General features: G+C 41.9%; 1 protein-coding gene across 4 annotated transcripts; it reads left to right on the top strand.

Moving 5' to 3' along the window:
* Window positions 1-74: 74 nt before the first annotated feature.
* LOC117461144 (cingulin) lies at window positions 75-19,640 on the top strand. 4 transcript variants are annotated; one of them, XM_034102887.1, is made up of 20 exons: window positions 75-234; window positions 6,208-7,036; window positions 7,173-7,240; window positions 7,432-7,501; window positions 7,630-7,731; window positions 8,914-9,035; window positions 9,418-9,529; window positions 9,805-10,017; window positions 11,420-11,568; window positions 12,186-12,306; window positions 12,403-12,615; window positions 13,248-13,469; window positions 13,982-14,230; window positions 14,345-14,515; window positions 14,696-14,857; window positions 15,301-15,474; window positions 15,582-15,700; window positions 16,656-16,764; window positions 16,885-17,048; window positions 18,157-19,640. In XM_034102887.1, exons 2-20 carry the CDS (start codon window positions 6,209-6,211, stop codon window positions 18,296-18,298), a joined length of 3,510 nt encoding a protein of 1,169 aa, XP_033958778.1. In that variant the 5' UTR covers window positions 75-234; window position 6,208; the 3' UTR covers window positions 18,299-19,640. The 4 variants fall into 4 exon arrangements, with proteins under 4 accessions (XP_033958778.1, XP_033958777.1, XP_033958775.1 ...); XM_034102886.1 differs by having other exon boundaries at window positions 7,146-7,240; window positions 7,633-7,731; XM_034102884.1 differs by having other exon boundaries at window positions 7,146-7,240.
* Window positions 19,641-21,684: the final 2,044 nt, after the last annotated feature.

Below are 21,684 nucleotides of genomic sequence, written 5' to 3'. Positions count from 1 at the left end.
CTGGTCCAATCACTGCGCTCCCTCCGGAGAGGCTGGGCGGGACGGTTACATCCCCGACAAAGGTAACAGGTTGCAGTCGCCGCATAATGAATTTGTTGCTGTGTTAATTTGCGTAGGAGTTGTTTTCCCACCCTCTTTTCTATGTGGACTTTGATAGAAAACACTTGAATAATCATCGACATAAGGGAAGCGAAGTTTCAAAGAGGAGAAGAGGAAAGAACTTCATATAAAGAGGTAACTTTACGCTTGTTTTTGGACTTCACAAAGCCAGACTGCTAAATCACACACACACGACCTGTCAGACAGTAATGCTCTTTGTGGGATGTTTTTATTTTCTTGAGGCGCTTATGTCTTAGTTTAAGCTAGTTTGGTGACGTTGTCTTTTGACATCACTGAATCATTGCTATCATTGTTGGAGAGTTTAAAGTTAGCTTAGTAGCTAACGTTAACGTTAGTTTGATGGTTCTCGAGGGCAGAAAAACGGTGCTTTATCTAATGTAACTTCAGGATAACGTGCCTGTTAATATTACGTACAATACATAACAGAGATGTTCGAGCATGTTTGTTTTAATTGTATTAGTGGGGACAGAGTGACCACATCTTCCTGCAGTGTTTTAAAAAATAGTTTGATGCCAAATAAATCATAATTATAAAGCTGCTCAAGATTCAAAGGCTTTATTGTCATATGCACAGTAGCTACAGTGTAGTTATGACAATGGACATCTTAAGTCCCAGGCTCCTCAAACAAAACAACATGCATATATATATGACCTTGAAAACATTTAAATGAAACAATGAAAAAAAGTGCAAAAGAAAACAGAGTAGAGTAGAAATAAAATAGTACAAGATTATGATTAAGACCAATGTGCAAGTAATGCAGAAGAAGGAAACTATATACATGTCAATTAAAATAAGCTAAATGTTGAGAAAATATTGCAAGGGATGCAAAAGTCTGATATGCATGTGAATAGAATACGAAAAACAAACGCAGAATGTAAAAACTGTTCAGTGGAATACATGCTGGTTATTGTAGTAATAAATGTGTGTGTGTGTGTGTGTGTGTGTGTGTGTGTGTGTGTGTGTGTGTGTGTGTGTGTGTGTGTGTGTGTGTGTGTGTGTGTGTGTGTGTGTGTGTGTGTGTGTGTGTGTGTGTGTGTGTGTGTGTGTGTGTGTGTGTGTGTGTGTGTGTGTGTGTGTGTGTGTGTGTGTGTGTGTGTGTGTGTGTGTGTGTGTGTGTGTGTGTGTGTGTGTGTGTGATGCAAACAGATCAATGCTATGGAGCTATTGGAGCTATGAAGGCACTTAACAGAGCTCCCACTCTAAGACGGATAAAGCCTAACATTACCTGCTACCAGGGGAGTTGTCACTGGAACAACTGCACGGAGAAACAAACAACTTTAAAATAGTGTTTAGGACATGTAAGCACATTTAGAATCCCTTAGGCCTTAAAGCCATGCAGCTAAATAATAAAATAGACTCTCATGAATTGTAACCTGTCAAGGCCAAGAGCAGGTGTATAATACAGAGATGCCCTTCAATATTAAACTTGACTCAGATGAAACTGATGATGCAAGCAAGAAAGAAATGCAGATTATAGTTTTGAATTCGGTGGAAGGGCTTATGAGTGTGTCATGAAATTGAATAATTATAGCACTTGCTAAGACATTGACCTGCTGACAGTTTCATTCTAAAACAGAATAAATGTGAACAAAACTTTAACCTGGCAGCAAGTCTTACATCTTGACAGAATTATTAACATTATTCCAATGTCACAGGTGCAAATCGTAGGTACTAATACTGTAGTTCCCATAAGTCAGTCTCACTCCTCACACTCACACTCACACTCACACTCACACTCACACTCACACACACACACACACACACACACACACACACACACACACACACACACACACACACACACACACACACACACACACACACACACACACACACACACACACACACACACACACACACACACACACACACACCCTCGGCCTGTAAGTTAAAAGGACACAGAGAAACAAGTGTCTGGAATGTGGGGTAAGGGAGGGGCGTATTTATGTGCTCCTAATATGGTGCCATGTGTGTTCTATTTGGTAACGCTGAAGTATCCCTTTGTTATGCCAATGAACTTCTTTGGATTTGAAAAGAGGAATAATTGGCTGTTTGTTTGAGCGTGAAGGAGAAGCAGTGGCAAGTTTGGAAAGCGACAGACTGCTTGAGAGAGGAAGAGGGCCTGGTTTTATGTCAAGAATGTAATGGAGAGGGAGAGTACCCTTAAGACTGAGAGGCTGCCTGTCCTTAAAGGACACCGAAGGCATTAGCTACTGTTTTCTCCATTGCAGTCAATAACACCTTTATGCTTCTTTTTTCTAGGTGATTCCTGTAAAAGTGTAATGATTCAATTGGAAGAAAAGGGGAAACCAAAAGTGTTACTCCTGTCGATATTGGCTTTTTAATTTTAATCTAACTAGGCAAGCCCTGAAGATCTCTTTTTCATGTGAGAAAGACTAAGACAGGTAGCAGCATAAACAAAAACCCATAGTTACAGACAGAAAACACAAAAAGAGACACACATTAAAACATAATGGAACCAGCATCTCAAGCGAGAAATTGAAAAGGGTCAGTTTTCTACTAAGTTAAATGAATAGTACTTTGTATTCTGTACTGAACACATGAATTCAAACACATGTAGTGATCAAAAATGAAGTAACCTCTCTATAGCTGTATTAGTTTTGGGCCAGGCCAGAGATTATTCGATCACATGAAGCATGCTCTGTGAGTCAGCAGAGGCCCTTTCATGACTCCACACATTGCTGTTGTTAAATGTGTCTCCACACTCGCTCTAACCTCCACATTATATTTCCTAAGCCATCTTGCATCTTCACAGGGAAGCAGCTTCAATTCCATTAACGGTGCAGGAATTAGATTAGAGGCAGAAGTCCCGTCAGCATAACTGCAGGGTAACATGAATAACAACAGAGTCCAAAAGCACCAGACCCGCTCTCAGCTGGGCGAGCAGGCCTGACGAAGCTTGTTGTTAAAGTTACGTTCTACTAATCATAGTAGTGTGGGTTAGAGACCTTCGCTTGAGAGGCTGCAGTCTGCTTAAGCAATAATGGAGGCGCAACTAACTATTATGTCAACCTAAAATTATTTTTGCCATCCTTACTAGAGTATTTGTTTGTTCTATACAAATTCCAAACAATAAAAAAAAAACATTACCATAAATCCTAGGTGATCTCTTCACATCACAACTAAGAGTCCAAAATCACATAAGATTGCAAAAGAAATCAGAATACCTTTAAATAAAGGAATTAAAGACATACCATTATGTTTGACTGATGGGGTAATTTGACAGCACAGGGTTACTTTACAAAATGTGTAAACTGTATAAAATAGATTTTAAAGACAAACAAATCCCACTTTAAAACATTTTTATTTAAGGATGTGTAAATATATTAGCTTTGGGGCAAAACTGAATAGGGTGTCAGAAATGTCAGTGTTAAAACAAAGAGGTTGTGATCAGATAGACCTTGTGGGAGGGGCTGAAAATCCATGGGGACTGTTTTGACATTCTCATAATTGCTGCCCTCATTTTCTGCCCTACATCAGCTGGACAATAGGATGCGTTCCCCCCTCACCCCTGTCCCGCTTGGAGCTGGGACTGCGTTCTTCTTCACTGACATACAAAATGAAACTGATAAATAATGTGGTAATAACAGATAATAAGAGAGTAGGGCGTGTTAATAAATCACATTTAGCTTCTCTGTATGTCTGTTGGAATACATTCACACGACAACAGTGGCGATTGCCCTCAGATGGCATGGTTATAACTGCATGACATGCTTGACGTTGCTTTGAAGACAGTCTGCTGCAGACTTCATGCTCCACTGCACAAATGTGTTGTGACATGGTGCTTCCTCTGAGGTTCCCAGAGGGTGGGGAAAAAGTGGACTGACCGTACAGGTTTGTCTGCGGACGATGTTTACGCACAACAACAGCACAGATATCCGGAAAGGTCGTTTATGTCCTATTGCTTTGCTCACTGCCAGCTAGCAATGCAAGAGTTGGACACAAATAACTCATTGGGATTATTTTGACTTGAAATTGCGATATGATTTGCAATATTAGTGAGAATAATTATTTTTCAAACATGAATCAGATATACCATGAAAAATATATTTGACTGATTATGGTGTTTTTTTTACTTAACAAGGATTTCATAGGCCGAGGAATATCTTTTGTAGGCAGGGACTTCTCTGCAGCACCTCAATACTTTCAGATATTTATTATTTACTTACTAATATTTCGCTTACTGCTATCTGGATATTGTACCAAAACATCCATTAATCGTGCAGTCCTACTGCCAGCTAAGATATTTTCCATCAAGCTGTTTTATGTGTTAACCTTCGCTATCACAGCAGGGAAAAATAAGATCATATTTCCAGTCTCATATTTACTGACTGTATGTTTTTCTTGGCTTTACATGGTTCCAGACGGCTTCATACCGCTTCCAAAATCTGTACAGATATATCCAAATGTGTTAGAGGGCGTTCAATAATGTATGGGTTCATGTGTTAGAGTTATCTTGTTGATGGCACTTTGGTATTCAGTTGTTTTTGTGGGTGTGTGGGAGGGTTGTGCACAAAGAAATCTTGACTTTGGATTTTATCACACCAGGCAGTGATAAGGGAAGACAAGCCGAGTGTTTCCTCTGTATCTCTCTCACCTCACACCCTTTCACTCTCCCAGCCCACTTTCTGTCTCACCTTGGAAAGCTGTGGAGAGGAAATAAATGGTGCAGAGGTCTGAGAGGGAGTGTGGTAATAGGGCTCTTGTGAATGTAATGAGCCGTACCAGTGCAATAAGACATGGGGATGAGCAATGTGACGAAACACAAGGCATACTGCCAGGGTGATATCAGGAAAGTTCAGTTCAGTACTATTGTTACAGCCAGTGACGTATAAGGCTGACTGTGAGTTGTTGCGACCAAACCGTCACAAAGGTGTGACCGGTTTAAATAGTTTCATCGTGCCTCACCATGGAAGCTCAGCACTAAAAGGGGAGTATTAGGGAGTGAGGGAAGACATGACAGCTTGGAAGAATGAAAAAGCTCCTCACTAGTTTCTGCGGTACCTCTGTGGAGTTAAGCTGTCATCGTTTTGAAAAAGGTTTAGTATCTGTCTGGGAAGCTTCCAAGAGGTTGGAGAGCCTTTGTTGGTCAATACAAGAGGAAAGTGATATGTGGGTGTGTACTCTCAGGTTAATGACTAATGGAGTGCACCGGGGACAAAGTCCACACAAGCAGCAAAGAGCCAGAAACAAACCGGAGTGTAATCTGTGTCCCTGGGTTGACGTCAGGGCTGCGTGCTGCGGAGCGTTGAGGTGTACTTTGTTTGATTTAAGGAAAGAGTAGTTTTATCTTTACCTGGCTTTTGGTCATACTTTAGCTGTCCTTCCCCCCTGCTTCTTTGAACCTGCTATTGTGAGTATAGCTCGACCGATACTGGATTTATTAGGCTGAAACTGATAACAAATCTATTGTCCGGCAGTAACACATAACATAAACTAAGACTGTTGGTGCAGAACCTAATTGTTTTTTAAAGAAATGTGACCAAGTTACATTATTAATTGAAAAACCGAACTTGTCTGTGCTGTCTGATGGACAAACTGTGTAATGGTTGCGCTATTTTAGACATTTCTCATACATAGTTGTTTTTTTCTGCAATCTTTTGTTCCCATATAAGCCAACACTCATACCAATATTTCTGCAATAAGCTTGTTTTGGCAGGGTGATAAACTGTATCGGTGTACCACAAGTTATCAGTTTACAGAACACCAACAGTACAAACATACCTCTGCTAAATCCTGAAAACACAGCAAAATCCCTTTTGTTGTAGAGAGGTAAATATGGCCCTTGCAGGAATTACTTACTTTATTATAACAATGAATTTCTTTCATTTTGAAATGTTCTTGTTCACAAAACTGAACCAACAATTGTGTGTTTGCGTAGGAAAAATGTAAGTCACTTCAGACAAACACCGGCTAAATGAATGCATTAATATACCATTCTAATAAAAGTACTATATAAAATACAAGACCGAAGCAATTGTAAAGCCTGTTGGTTGGAGGCAGGAAACACCTCTGTGTGCTCGAATCACATCCTTGTTTCCTTCTCCTTACCTCTCCGTGTTCCAGCATGAGCGCCCCATCTTCAGGTCGGAAGACCCCGGTGGACCACGGTGTCCAGATCCGCTTCATCAATGACCTCTATGACGGTGGGGGGGGTCAGCCAGCGCCCCAGCCCAAGGCCAAGAACACCACCTCCAAATACGGCGTGGCGGTCAGAGTGCAGGGTATCGCCGGCCAGCCGTACGTGGTCCTGAAGGACGGACAGAAGGGAGACTCGTACGGGGTCCAGCTCAGGACCCAGTACCACTCTGGCTACAGTAGCCTTCCCCGGAGGAGGGATGACGCAGAGCCAGGGACACAGGGGGGTGATGTAGGGGGGGGAGGAGGAGTGCAGGGAGGGGCACTACGCCGGGCCCAGTCCCACGGGTCTCTGCTGGACAGGGACGGAGAGGGAAATGAGGATTATCCCCTGCCTAGACCACCAGGGGACGGGAAGTCCGGCAGCTATGGGAATCTGGATGGAGGAATTGGAGTGAGGGGGGAGAGAGAGCAGGGTCGCCGTGTGGGAGGTAGAGAGGGGGAGAATAATATGTGGGACGGTTCGAACATAGCAGGGCACAATGGGGCAGTGAGGGGCGGTCAGTCCTACCCTGACCCTCCTCAACAAACCAATCAGAGACTGACTCCGGTCAACAGACTCATCAACAGGTTTGATGGACAACAGAGAGGACCCCCTGCTGAACAGGATCCCAGAGCTACCTCTCCTCTCCTCACCCCCAACCCCTACACCTCGTCCTCGTCCTCATCTCACAGCAGCCCGGGACGCAACCAGGCCTCCACCCTCCCGGGACCCTCAGCTGACCAGTGGACCCCGCAGCCCATCTCTGAGGCACACGTAAGAATAACATATGTAATGGTTTGTCATCACAGCTGGTTTTAAGTGACTTCCAAACGCCACATAGCATGCAACATTGCAAGAGTAGTTTTCTGATCTATGTCTCAAGGTGACCCCTGACCTTTTGCTGGACCAGGGTCAGAGTGCAGAGACCAGTGAGGAGGAGCAGATCATGCAGACTATATACAACATCCTGAGACAAGGGTATGGACCTGCAGGTTATCCTGGCATATGGATTGTTTATGTTTTATTATGTCGTTTTTTCTGTACTCAACATCTATTGTTGTCTTTTTCCATTTGTGTTGACCTCACTCGACACACGGATGTTTTATTTAGTTAATGCAAAGGTAATAAACAACATTTATATTAATTTGTCCATTTTTACCTTCACTCAGGACCAGCGAGAGTGATGTTGTCATCAAGCACAAAGTCAAGGTCATCTTTCAGAAGATTCAGAATCTAAAGGTTTGTCCTTTTAAAAATAAATCTAATTTAGGATGTTCATTCATCAGTTATAATAATCGGTAATGGATAGTATCAGCAATCTGCTTACATGTATATCCCCATTCATCTATACATCTTTTTTATTTCAGCAGCCTATTGGAGGAAGACACCAGGAAGAGTGGATGAGAGAAAAGAGCGAGCTTGAAAGAAAGATTGCTGAACTACAATCTGCCCTGCAGGCGGAAAGAAGGGTATGCCATTTTCCTTTATGTGTTTTATAACTGTTTCAATACTTTCAATATTATAAGACGTTCTGAAATGTAAGGGGATGTAAAGAATGTGTGTTAGATACAGAGACTGGTTAGATATGTGGGTTGTTACTGTAGATTTAAAGGTGGGGTACGTAAGTTTCAGAAACTGCACTAACATTTGAAAGTACACAGCCGAAAAGAATCCGCCCCCCCTTCCTTCAGACTTCCTTACAGAGCACCTCCTCCAACACACATGAACGCGCACAACTCCGATATCAACTCTGGTTTGAATTCTCCTAGTTTCCACTTTCTTTTTTTTCTTAATTTGCTCCGTTACATTTTTTCTTTTGCGACCAGTAGACGATGTTGAACCTACTCTGCCATGGGGAAAGTGGCCGCCTGTTGCTGGCGAGTCATTGAAGTACTGCTGCAATGCACGCCCAATGAGGGCACGAGATACATTTGTGCGTGCACAGATGGAAGGCTGACAGACAGGGCGGCAAGTCGCGCTTTTTACAGCGCCATGGCTTCCACAGATGACATTTTTTTATGGATTTGTTGTCAAAGCACTTAAGATATTCATTGCTATCGGGATGTTAAAAGCATTCCATGGAATATAACAAAAAGTGTATCTCGAGCCGGTTTCTCAAACTTACCTACCCCACCTTTAACATCTAGGGTGACCCACCAAACATCCCTAAATCCACTTGCCTGATTGGAAACGCCATTCACAGAGTAACCTGCCACCTTCAGCCCTGATTAAATGACATGCATGAACGCTTATCAAAGTCTTCTTTAAACAAGGGCTATCACATTAAGAAGATACATGCTTGTTTGTTGAGAAGAGGAAGCTGTCCTCAGAGCTTTTATATCTTTAGCTAATCGTACTATGTAGGCTGGGAGTTCTTGGAGTGTGCTTCAGATTAATCCTCACATTAATCCTCTCCAGCTCTCTAGCCTGGTCACACAATAATCTAACTTCAATAATGACTCATTATATGCTGGTTTAAGGAAGGTGGGCAGCTCTTAATCCCTAATAGCTCCTAAGAACTTAATCCCGTATGCATATTGATCGTGGGCAAATGCAAGTTTGCTTTAACATTACCTTTTTAAAGCGCACCAGAGCTGCCTGGCGTCTCGTGTTTCACTGCTCATTTATTCATCATGTCTGCTTGAGTGTAGGACTCTATCTGCAACTCTGATCCTGCTCTGAAAGCTGAGCTGGAGTCCTGTCTGGATGAAAATCTGGCACTCCAGGAGATGCTCGACCGTAAGAAGAAAGAATTAAACGAAACCCAATCAGAGTGAGGACACACACACACACACACACACACACACACACACACACACACACACACACACACACACACACACACACACACACACACACACACACACACACACACACACACACACACACACACACACACACACACACACACACACACACACACACACACACACACACACACGCGCGCACACACAGGAAAGCAGAAAGAGGCATGGTGTATTGTCTGTGAGGGGTGCATGACAAGCCTGCTTTGTATTCAAAGCACACACTCCTCACAATTTCATGAAGCAAGCAGTCGCTGTAACTCGTACTCAAGATCAACACGTACTGTATGCTCGAGTCATTTTGGAGTCAAACAGTCATTCAGTGGTGTGTGTGTTCTCTTCTCATGGCAGGCTGACTCAGCTGCGTATGGACAGAGAGAACGCAGAGGCTCGGGCCAGAGACATGGAGGACCAGCTGGCTGAGCTTCAGGATGAACTGCGAAGAGAGGGTGGCAGCAAGACGGTATCAAATAAACATATGTACACAAATAAACCCACACAGACATACTGGAAGACCCCATTATGGGAACTACTGTAACACATGACTCAAATCCAGACTCAATTGATTCTCAAGACCGTGCACGGGCATCAGATTGACATGTAAAATTGAAAGGATGAACTTTAAGTCTAGAAACATTTACTTTGAATTAGTAAAGCTATACAATCATCATGCAGAGGGATTATAATGTACTGGTATGTAAACGATCATGCCTCACACTGTGTGCCCTGCGTGTGTAGGATCTGATGTCGAGTCAGACGCAGCTGATGGAGGTGTGTCAGCTGAAACAGAAGCTGGAGGAGGTGCTGAGACAGAGAGAGAGGGAGCTCACGGCTCTCAAAGGAGCTCTGAAGGAAGAGGTGTCGTCACATGACAAAGAGGTGGAGGTGCTGCGAGAGCAGTACAGCACCGACATGGAGAAGCTCCGCAGCAGCATGGAGCAGGTGTCTCAGGTGGGTGCACAGACACAGAAGCCAGCGCATACTTTTATTAAACATGAAAATGTGTTAATCAGTCCCTCAACAACAGACTCCATATGCCAAACTCTGAGGCCCGACCTTTACATGTTCCTTTCTGACTTTATTTTGGCTTTTAGTAGAGTTTCTTAATGATTTACAAGAGCCAGTCTGGAGAGCATCTTCAACTTACTTCAAGGTCCCATGTCATGGCCATTTCCACTGATCATAATTCCATTGTTGAGGTCTACTAAAATAGATTTATACTGTGCAATGTTCCAAACTCACATTGGTTTCTCATACAGCATCTCTGTAAAGTATGTGTATTCACCGGTATTCACTCTCTGTCCTAATATTGGCTTGATATTGAGTAAGAAAAAGGTTTATAACGCGGTGAGAATGGGTCTGCAGAGAGCATTTCTCCGCGATCCCAACTTAGTAGTCCGAAAAACGTTTACCCATTTAAACAGTCGTGGTAGGTACCTTGTTTGTTTTAAACATCATAAATACACAAACAACAATGAATACTTACAGGTTGTGTACCCGAATCTCCCGCTGGTCCAAACAAAGTAGGAACAGCATCGTTCTTCAGTGCCCTACGCTGTACATATGCGACATGAATCGCTGAAAGGTTTTGGGAAGCTTTGTTTCGTGAAAGGCTGGCAGAGGGTGCGGCCATAGCTCTGGGCGTGGCTACTGGGTATCCCTACGTAGCGATACCCAGGAAGAAAATGAGAAATCTCCAACGAGGCGTTTTGGGGAGGTCTTTTCTGTGTTAGAGTTGTACTCGCTACAGGGTGTACTTTGAGGGTTTGTGACTCTGCAGACCGTTTACATGCAGAAACACCTTCATAACACACAAGGGGACGGGTAATAACCGGAAAAGCATGACATGTGACCTTTAAACATACTTTAAAAAGGTAAATATTTGCAAGGAATATATCATTTCTACGTGTAAAAAATACTGTATTATTCCCTCTAAAGACCAGTTACCTACTTACTGAAGATCAAGTTTTTGAAATTATTTTACATAATAACATGCTGCATTTTGCTTTTGTATCTCACCAAACTTGCTCTTATTTTATAGCTTTAATTCTTTATAGCACCCACATTACAATCACCTGTTTGTACATAAACATTAATGGGAATAATTGAATCTGGACTACATATCTGTTACTGTGAGGAAACTCCCCTGGTAACAGCCTGAGGACAGAGACACAGGAGGTTGAGCCGAGGAGAAGCTGCTCGCTCTGCTGCAGAGTGCGTGCTCAGCTTGATCTGTTCAGTTAAAACAGTGCGGAGTCTACTATAGTAGACTATATATGTATAAGTGTTTCTGACTATGAAATAGTCTCCATATAAACGACCATGCCCTCAATTCTTCTGTCTCCTATTTTAGTCCCATGCAGGGATCGAGTCAGAGCGGCTGCGAGTGAATGTGTCGATCCGCTCCCTGCAGCAGCAGCTGGAAGACTGCAGAGACGAGAGCAGCCACTGGATGGAGCAGTTCCACGCCACCAGAGACGAACTGCGAACAACCAAACAAGAGTGAGTTCATTCTGACCGTCACCATCCACTAATATTTCTTTCCAGTGCTTCCATGGATGTAGCCAACGTCTTTTCATGGTTTCTCTTGCTGTACTGCTAATGTGTGTCCATCTCTCCTCTTTTGTCAATGTTGCCCCCGCAATTGTTTTCTGTGAATTTGTTTGACTGTTGTGTTGACAGGAAATTCTGATTTGCTGTTGCTTGAACATTTAAAAATGATGTACCGTACTTTTCGGACTATAAAGCGCACCTGCATATAAGCCGCAGCAGCTAAATTGTCCGTCTGTCTTGCTCTCGTTCTGTCTCTCGGTTCCACTTTTACTTTGGCGCGCTACCTGTCTCACTCTTTTCCGGCCTCCAGCTTTTCCTGCTGGAGCCCGCCGCTTAAAGGTGGCGGGCGCGGACCGGTCATAGAGCCCATAGTGGGGGCCCATGGGGGGAAAAGTCGCGGTTTATAGTCCGAAAAGTACGGTATGTGTTTGTTGAGTACATCAGAGTAAATTAAACTCATGAATCACCTAAACAAGCCAACTAATGCGGATCAAATAATCAGGCAGTACTTTACTTTCATACAGTCCAGTTTCTTTGGATCAACGGTATTTAAACTGCGTTTTCAGGCTCCTGCAAATCCGTCTGGAGAAAGAAGAGTTTGAGGAGGAACTGAAGGAGGTCCAGGACACAGTGAGCACCATGAAACAGCAGAAACCAGACGCTGGCCACACACAGACTCTCAGCCAGGTGAACACACACTCTGCCTCCCGTGATGTGTGACAACTGATCTGCGTAACAAAGGTGAATCTGTTTAACCACCAAACCCCCCCTGTTTCTGTTCAGGAACTTCAGCGACACAAGAACGATCTACAGAAGGCTAAGTCTGAGGTGGAGAAGCAGAGGACGGCGCATGACAAGAAGGTCATGGAGGTCATCTCAATAAAAAAGTCTCACCAGGGACAGGAGGCAGAACTGAAGTACGAGATTGACAGGCTGAAGGACCAATTACAGAAAGCCAGAGAGGATGTCGCCAAGGCACAGGAGAAAAACAAAAAGGTCAGTTAAACCTAGAGAGGTTATATCAATAAACATGCAACAACTAAACTGGCTAGCACAAGAAAGATGGTGATGTGATTGTGGTAGTTTTGAGAGTGGTTAGATGTGTGTTTAATTCTTCAACTGGTGGTTAATTCTCTACTTTAATCCCCATCGTCTCCATTACATTTTTTGTCTATCATTCCCTTTTTATAGGTCTTAAAGGGTTTTATCTTATATTATTTATTCAACAGTTTCAATAGCAACATTTAAAATTTTATTTTTTATTTTAATCATTTAACTTAATTAGAATGATGACATTTTTATTACTATTACATTTTTATTTCTGTTGTGACCTATATGTTCACTTTGTTTTACGGGGTTTTATATTGTTGCATCGACTCAGTTGTCTTTCGGAGATAAATCATTATTTATTTTATTTTATTTTTCTTATCATACCTTTTACCTGCTTGTCTCTTAACCTGTTACAATGTTATATTTTGCTGCATGTACCTGTAAAGTTCTTAACATCTAACCTGAGGGGAACCTCTTGTTGTTTCTTTTTAACTGGTGATGTGTGCACTTTGAGCTGCACGTGCTGTATGAAAAGTGCTATATACATATAGCTTTATTATTGTCTTCACCACATATAGCTCCCAGACCCAGCAGTCATCTCAGACCTGGAGCAGAAGCTCAGTGAGACTCGTGGGGAAGCCAGCCAGCTCAAAGAGAAGCTCTCATCAGCCGAGGAGGCGGTGGAGGCCAGTAAAACTCGTCTCACTAGGGCTCAGGCGGAGGTCAAATCGCTCCGAGATGCTCAGCTGGAGCAGGGGGAGGCCAACACGCGTCTCAAAGAGAAACTCTCACGGTTGGAGGTAGGTCATGTCTTGTCAAATGATCATATAATCATTTAAAACATATAGTCTTATACTCTGTGAAAATGTATTTGTAGTCTTGTATATGTTTAACAGAGACATTGTTTAGGATTTACATTTCAGGAGGGCAAGAGGAAGTGTAAAAAGTGGATTTGCAAATGGTTAAGGACAAGGGGGTAGGACCAGTTTCCTTTCATGAATATATAGTGGGACTGTACGCTGTGTTCGGGGTGCAGAACGTCTTTATCCTCTGTGGGTGGAGTTGCTCTGTTCCTGCATTTGAGATTTATTTCGATTGTATATCGACTTTCTTTATTACTTTATTAAATATAACAAAAGCCAAACTTTGTCCATGAACCATTTATCAGTTTCTCTTAAGAATGTCCTCCACAGGTCGCATTCCCTCATACAAAACAGTGTGTTAGAAACCCTGAGAGATATTTAAGCGTCTGTGGCTCCCTCTGTGGCTCCCTCTGTGGCTCCCTCTGTGGCTTCCTCTGTGGTTTCCTCAGGCTCAGCTGCAGAACAACGCCTCAGAGAGCTCAGAGGCAGAGATCGCCCTGCACTCTGAGGTGAGAGGGTTGAGGTCTGAGCTAGATGAGGCCAACAGAAAATCATCCAGACTGAGCCAGGAGACCCGAGAACTCGCCCTTCACGCGGAAGACACGGAGAAAGACAAGGAGACACTGAAACAGACCTTCAGCCAGCTGGAAGAGACCAAACGACAGCAGGAAAGAGCTCTGGACAAACTCAACAGAGAGGTGAGGAGGAAATGAAAATGTCTTCTGCATGGAGCATCTCACAGAGAGGATTCACAGAACAAATAATTCACCTTCTTTGTCTTTTCCTCCACTCCCTCCTCACCTGTCTGTCAGTATGAGACGCTCACAGTGTCCTCAAAAGAGGAGGCGCAGATACTCCGGGTTCAGCTGGAGGAGCAGAGAGAGAAGGCACGCAAGGAGGTGCAGGAGACGCAACGTCACGGAAAAGATGCTCAGAGTGAACTGGAAAGAAGTCAAATACATCTGGGGAGACTGGAGGAAGAGGTTTGTGTGTCGTCACTTGTTCGCTTGTTGTTGTTATTGTGAATGTCCGCTCTGAATGTTTCAATAGTTTTGACGCATAATATTCATGGTGCGTGCTGCACTGGTGCTATCCACCTGATATAAACCTGTAAAACCAACTCTCAGTCTGGCATTACTGTTTCTGATATTCTGTTACACTAGATTTCACGACAGAAGAAGGAGCTTCTTCTCACATGTGAGGAGAGAGACAACCACCAGCTGGATAAAGAGCTGCTGAGCAACAGACTGCGCCACCTCGAGGGAGAGATGGAGGCCGGCAAAAACGCCCAAAATGAGAAAACCCGGGAGAATCGAATCATGGAAGTAAGATATGTGCTTCTTAGAGCAGCAACCTCAATTGGAACTTTTAAAAGTAAATTAAAGGTGTATCTTTTTAATTTGGCTTATAATTTGGGGCAATTGTAATTTTTTAGTATCATTGTTCATGTTTTATGGTTCAGTGATATAACTCTCTCTGTTTGTTTATACCTTGTTGTTAATTATGTTCCTCACTTATTATTGTCCTTTTCTGTCATACTCTGTAAAGCATGTTGTCAAGCATGAAAGGTGCTATATAAGGAAAAGAATCAATAACTCGATGCTGTTAATAGATCTGCTCTTCACACAATGTCAGTATACACGTCTGAATATTTCTGTTCCTGCATATTACATTTATTTACACAGATGTTCATTCTCGGCACCATCAAATCTCCCACTGGGGCTAATCTGGGTAATCTCATTAAGCTGATATGTTCTTGTCTCGTCAGGACAAGCTGAAGCGTGTGGAGCTGGAGCTGGAGGAGGAGAGGAGCAGCGCGGAGATGATGACGGACCGAGTGGCCCGGAGCAGAGATCAGATCGATCAGCTGCGCTCAGAGCTCATGCAGGAGAGATCCTCCAAGCAGGACCTGGAGCTGGACAAGAACACCATGGAGAGACACGTAAGTAACACGTGCACAATATCTGTGTTTGTGCGTTAGTGCTCAGGGGTCTTCTTAGGTGAGAGTATTATGTCTCCTGATGACTTGCTTTGTGTCGGTGCCTGCAGCTGAAGGAGCTGAGGAGTCGTGTGGCGGACATGGAGGGCCAGTCTCGCTCCTCAGCAGGAGTCTCTCAGCTGGAGAGCAAGATCCAGGAGCTGGAGGAGCAGCAGAGGGCTGAGGAGAGGTACAGTGCAACATACAGATCCATGCTGCAGTCCGTAGATGTCTGTTCTGGATCAGGGTCATGTTTTACCTCAAATGTCTTTTTTAATACATTCTACTGTCATTTGGTAGATCAGAATCAGAATACCTTTATTCGTCTCACAGAGGGGACATTTACATTTGTTACAGCAGAAAAGAGCCAAAGACAGCTTAATATTAACTAAGAAGCATGCATACAACATATTAAAGATGAACACATTTATAAAATACACAATTTACAAAATACTTATCCTGTAACAGTTTTGAAGACACAGTTTGGTGGAGTGATAGTGGATTTTCATTTGGAGATTATCCAAGTTTAGATTCTCTACATCATAATAATAATAATAATAATAATAATAATAATACATTTTATTTCTATAGCGCCTTTCTTGAACCCAAAAACGCTTTACATTTGGAAGGGAGGGTAGACAAACAAAACCAAACCAAAAAGAAACAAAGAAACAAAACAGAAAAGCAGTCAGGAGGAAGTTGGTACATGTCACTAAGGACTGTAACTAAGTACATTTACTCAAGTACTGTACTGAAGTATAATTCTAAAGTACTTGAGTATTTCCTTTTTATGCTGCTTACATTTTGGATGGCTAATATTGTATTTATTTTTGACAACATTAGAAAGTAGTTACTCTGTAGGATCAGAGTATTAATACAAACTTTAAATTAGCTAATACATTATGATATAGGCTATAATATGGATTAAGACCCAGCAGTGTATAAAAGCTATAACAATAGCTCTGCCTTTACCCTCTGCAACATTAGGGATGCTTACACATTAAGGCACCACTATTTATAATGAATGCATATGATGTATACATATTATTCTGAAATGGGCTATTCTGTATAATGAGTATTATTACTTGTGCACTCATAGTTGCATGCTTACAAGTGCTATGCTTTGTTCCTCTATATGTGTAAAGGGAGAAGAACTCTGTTGTGGCGTCTCAGCGGCGTCTGGAGCGGAAACTGAAAGATCTGAACATGACGCTGGACGAGGAGAAACAAACACACACTGAACAGAGAGACCAGGTAAACACATGCACCTCCTGCTGCTGTGTGTCAGTGTGTTCACTCTGTCCTGACACACAGGAATGCAACAACACCAAAAGCATACGCAGTTAAACTACACTGCCTTGTGTCGTGTTGCAGCTGGCTCTGAGAGTGAAAGCTCTGAAGAGGCAGGTGGACGAAGGAGAGACGGAGCTGGAGAGGATAGACGGGCTGAGGAGGAAGGCCCAGAGAGACATGGAGGAGCAGATGGAGCTCAAAGAGGCGCTGCAGACCAGAGTCGCAGCCCTGGAAACTGAGCTCAAGTAAGCGTTTCCTTTGCTTTGAATCCAATTGTGTCTCTCATCCAATTTGCTCACTGCGCGCTTATGCAAGACACTTCCTGGCAGACAGATTATCACAGTAACATGTGAGGGAGGAACGGGGAAGTACATAATCTCCTCCTCCTTATGTCATAGAATCAATAAAACTGCATGGAAATGACGTTATTACAAGCAAAGCCAGATTCATGGTCTATTACACACAATTACCTCACCTGGTATAAATTCACTCTGCCTGCCTGAGGGCTGTATTTCACAATGTGATGAGTGTAAAACAAATCAGCAATCACCCACGTGTGAAAGGTATTTCATTAAACTAAAAGGCACATTACTCATGTAGCTCGGGGGAAATCACATTGCTCTCTGGCAACAAGAAGATGTTGTTCCCTTGTATGGCCAGCAGAGGGAGCAATATGGTCACCTGGCAGCAGAGATCAGATCAGATCAGATGAGAGGGACTTAAAGGTGGGGTAGGTAAATTTGAGAAACCGGCTCGAGATCGCTAGAATTTCAAAATACACAACCGGAGAAAATCTGCCACTTCCTTCTAGGGCCCCTCCCCCAACACACACGAACGCGCACATGACCAATGAGGGCACGCGATAAGTTTGTGCCCCGATGGAAGGCTGACAGGCAGGTAGGCCATCCAATCCGTTTAGCCCGCCCGGATTTTTTTCTTTTTTCAATCTTGGTACCATCAAATCTCCCACTGGGCCTAATTAGATAAGACAAGAGGTACTTTATTGATTCCAAATTGGGATTGTTTGCGTTGCAGCAGCATACAAAACCATATAACAAAACAAGGAATGGCACATAAGTAGAAATGAAAGAGTATAAATGAACAATACTAGAATTTAAACATCTCAAAATAGAATTAAAACAGCAGTAGAAAGTAGAAAATATAGAGTAGACCGTGAAGATAAAAAAGAAAAGAAATTTGACAATAAAACACTATTGAAAGGCTTTAGACAAAATATAAAGCAGGAAAATAATATAAACCAGGATTTGTGAATACAGCAACTGATAAATAAAATGGTTTTCAACAGTTAATGATGACATTGATAACAATAATAATTATTATTATGTGTTACAGGAGGAAGGCTCAGGCAGCAATGCGCCCTGCTTTGGATTCATCGGCTCTCAGTTCAGACGACGACGACGACGACAGCCTGTACGACCGCTCCTCCATCACCTCCATCCTCACTGAGGGAAACCTCCAGACCAGCTCCTGCTAAAACACCACTTCAGGGACAGGGTGAGGGTGGGAACATGTAGCACTGATGAGGAAAAAAGTGGAGGTTAGCTGCTTTGTAGACGTTAAAAAGGCAGAATGGCAAACACTACAGACAAAGAGGGAGGGCTGCCTGGTACTTACATTGCATTTTAGAGGTTAGTAGGGGACTCATTTTCCACACCAGAGTGAATGGGAGGAAACTCAACATCCTCTGCATTTCAGGGTATTTCCTTCAGTCTACAATGTACACTGTACTCCCTGTACAACTCAAGGATACATAAATCGAACAAATTAATCGCCTGGATTGCAAGTAGAGAATATCTTTTTTTACAACAAGCAAATACCTCTTGCATTTTTAAATACAAATTCAGTATGTCAAACCATTTCAGGGTTTAGATTCTGGGTCAAGCAGTTACTGTACGAAGTCTGGCTTTGAATGAACAATCAAAAGTACTCTCATCATCTCTGAACACACACAGTCTGTGCCCAGCGTACACACATATTGACTAAACACATGATCGCCACGCTGTTGAAAGAAAAACTAAAAGAAATATAATTATATATTTATTCTCACGCTGGTTTATTTGCCTGACCAAATCTAATGGTTTAGTACTGAGTTTGTTTATATAGAACAAAATATATTTTCACACTTTGTTTTGAATATGTCACTTCTTTGTTTATTCCACCATCCAGACTTTAAATACTATAAATGTGATCAAATGGTTTTGAATAGTTGTGTCCTTTCTTTTATACTGTATCACTGTAAAGCAGATTAATGATAGTGCTGCAACAGATGTTTTCTTTTATGATTATAACTTTAAGTACAGAGGGCTCCTTTGTAAGAATATCTCATAAAATAAAATAGTTTTTCCACTTTTTTCAAGCAAAAATAATGGCCAAAATATCTTTCTGTCCGATAAAAACGTTGTGTTTTTGTAGAAGCTGCACAATTTCTATGCATTTCCATACAGCAAGTTGCTGAAATATATGCTCATCATTTCATTACGATGCCTTCAAATTGTTGAAAATAATTGTGTATGTTATCCGAATGATTTTTATAAAATGTTTGTATTTAACATTTGTAGATTTTTGAGTCCTGAGTTGATTTATCTTGTTTACAGTTTGAACAATCAGTGGGAGCAATAATAACTGTATTACGTTTTGTTGTAATGTAAAGTTTCCCCGATCCTTTCATTGAGACTTATTAGGAGAGCATAATGTTGGTACATACGGTCAATGTTGACTGGGAACAAATTCACACTGTGACTGTACTTCAAATAATAGAAAATGTTTCTATTGAATATCAAGTTAGCCACAATAAAAGTTAAACTATTAATGTTAAATGGATGTGTGTTTATTGTCCTTTAATAATTACAGAATGTTATTCAGCTAGTTACTCCATTGATTGGTTTATGTGCATTCAGGATGTTGTACTTCCTCATAGTTTTTGATTGTTAATACATTCCCTTTTAACAGGAGTCATGTGACACTGGCGTGTTGCCCACTAAAGTGAAAGATTACACAGAACATTCCCCCCCGTGTGTCGGTGGATTTCTACGGAAGCTCACTTAGTTTCAAAACTAAAAATCAGTTCCCAGAAACAGATAAAAGTAGATGTGCAATACAGCACACCAATACTAAAGTCTATTTAAGAATGTGATTCATCTTAAAACTTGATGGTGAGTCAGTGTTGTGTTGATTACTCCAAAATAATTGAACAAATTATCCCTTAATGCACATTTAATCATTCCTGTGTAGCCATGGGGAAAGACACATGCATATTAACCACTCACAGCTCTTAGTAACAAAACAAAGTGGAATGACTTTGTTAACAGTGTGCGAGGGACACAAACTGCACACTGACTTTTTAAAGATAATAATCGAAGCAGAAAAACATTGGATGCTTATTATTACTGCTAGCATTCCCATGTTTGAGGGAGTATACTGTGTTTGAACAGATAACAGTGAGGGATCATGCTTCTGTTTAGTCTGCAGGGCGGTGCACTCTGGAATTTGAGGTTTGTTATCTCTGCCTGATTTCCACAGAAGTGTTTTGCTGTGAGTTAATCAGCACCACCTGCAGGAAGTAACTTAAGCTTCTCTAGTTATTATCATTGTGACTTGACACATGACAATGACTGTGACCTGTACCCTCCTTAACTCACATGCCCGTGTATGCATCAGACTGATTACAGCTTTGTCTTTTCCCATCTCAAATACTGGTTGCAAACGACAAATTGCTGTGGAAAAGCACAGGCGCATCACCATTAATTACAGCTTATTAAAGGTCTTCATATTGTACATGCTGCATTGCCTACTGGAGCACTTACACGTTCTGCTTTAAAAAGGTGTTTGGATGTTGAAGTATCGCTTATATCCTCCGATGTGTGGACGTTATGTTGGTATCAAACATTCAAACTGCCCCATCTTTACTGTACAGTGTGCTATCCTGTCATTTTCTGTCCTGCTGCGGCCACAACTTTTGTTTTGTTTGTCCTCTTGTCTATCGGCGCAGTATTGTTTTCATCAGCTCAGTTTGCTTCATGTGAATACAAGTGGGACATATTCCCATTTGTGGACATACTAAAACCTTAATGTGGTTGTTATGTTCATACTAACCTAGGTAAATACAGTAGTTCAGGCCTCTACTTTACATGGTCGACTTCAGCTTTCCCTGTAAAAAAAACTGGAATGATATCTGTACGTCACCATCATAGACTGTACAGTATATATATATATATATATATATATAAAGGTCACCATGCACAAAACCTACTGTAACTGATAATAAAAGTGCAATAATGCCAGTGAAGTGATTGAAACAGAAACACTGAGAAGCAGCTCTATAATAGCAATGCTTTTTTAAATTCCTAATCTAGACTACCAAGTGCAGGGTTTGAGTTATGTGGGAGCCAAGAGCTGAGCTCCCATAAGGAGGGGTCTGAGCTCCTATGAAAGCATTGAAATCATACATCTGTGGGGGTCGCTAATACAGTACCAACAACCATCATTTTAATTACAAATAATGCATGTGTCAATGTAATGGGTACCACTTTCCAATAAGACTTATAAAGGGTTTACGAATAGTTTGTAATTCATTTATTAATCAGGTTGTGAACACTTTATAAATCCTTAATAAGCTTTTATAAGACATGAGATAAACAGGGCAACTGTGACCGGTTGCTTGCCAAATAGTGAGCCCACATCTATCTGAACTGATAAGCCTTATTAGAAAAGGTTGTAACTCATTCATAAATGGGAATGTGTTTTACATTCTACAATAAGGCTCCCTTTTGGCAACTATACATGTTAGTAACTGGTAAATAAATGGTCATAAGAGATGCCAAGAAACATCAAGATGGAAGGGGGGAATCAACTCAGTGAACA

Source organism: Pseudochaenichthys georgianus, chromosome 16 (assembly GCF_902827115.2).
Source record: "Pseudochaenichthys georgianus chromosome 16, fPseGeo1.2, whole genome shotgun sequence".
Classification (NCBI taxonomy): Eukaryota; Metazoa; Chordata; class Actinopteri; order Perciformes; family Channichthyidae; genus Pseudochaenichthys; species Pseudochaenichthys georgianus.
The sequence above is the reverse complement of the archived record's forward strand: the minus strand, read 5'-3'. Positions and strand labels throughout refer to the sequence as shown.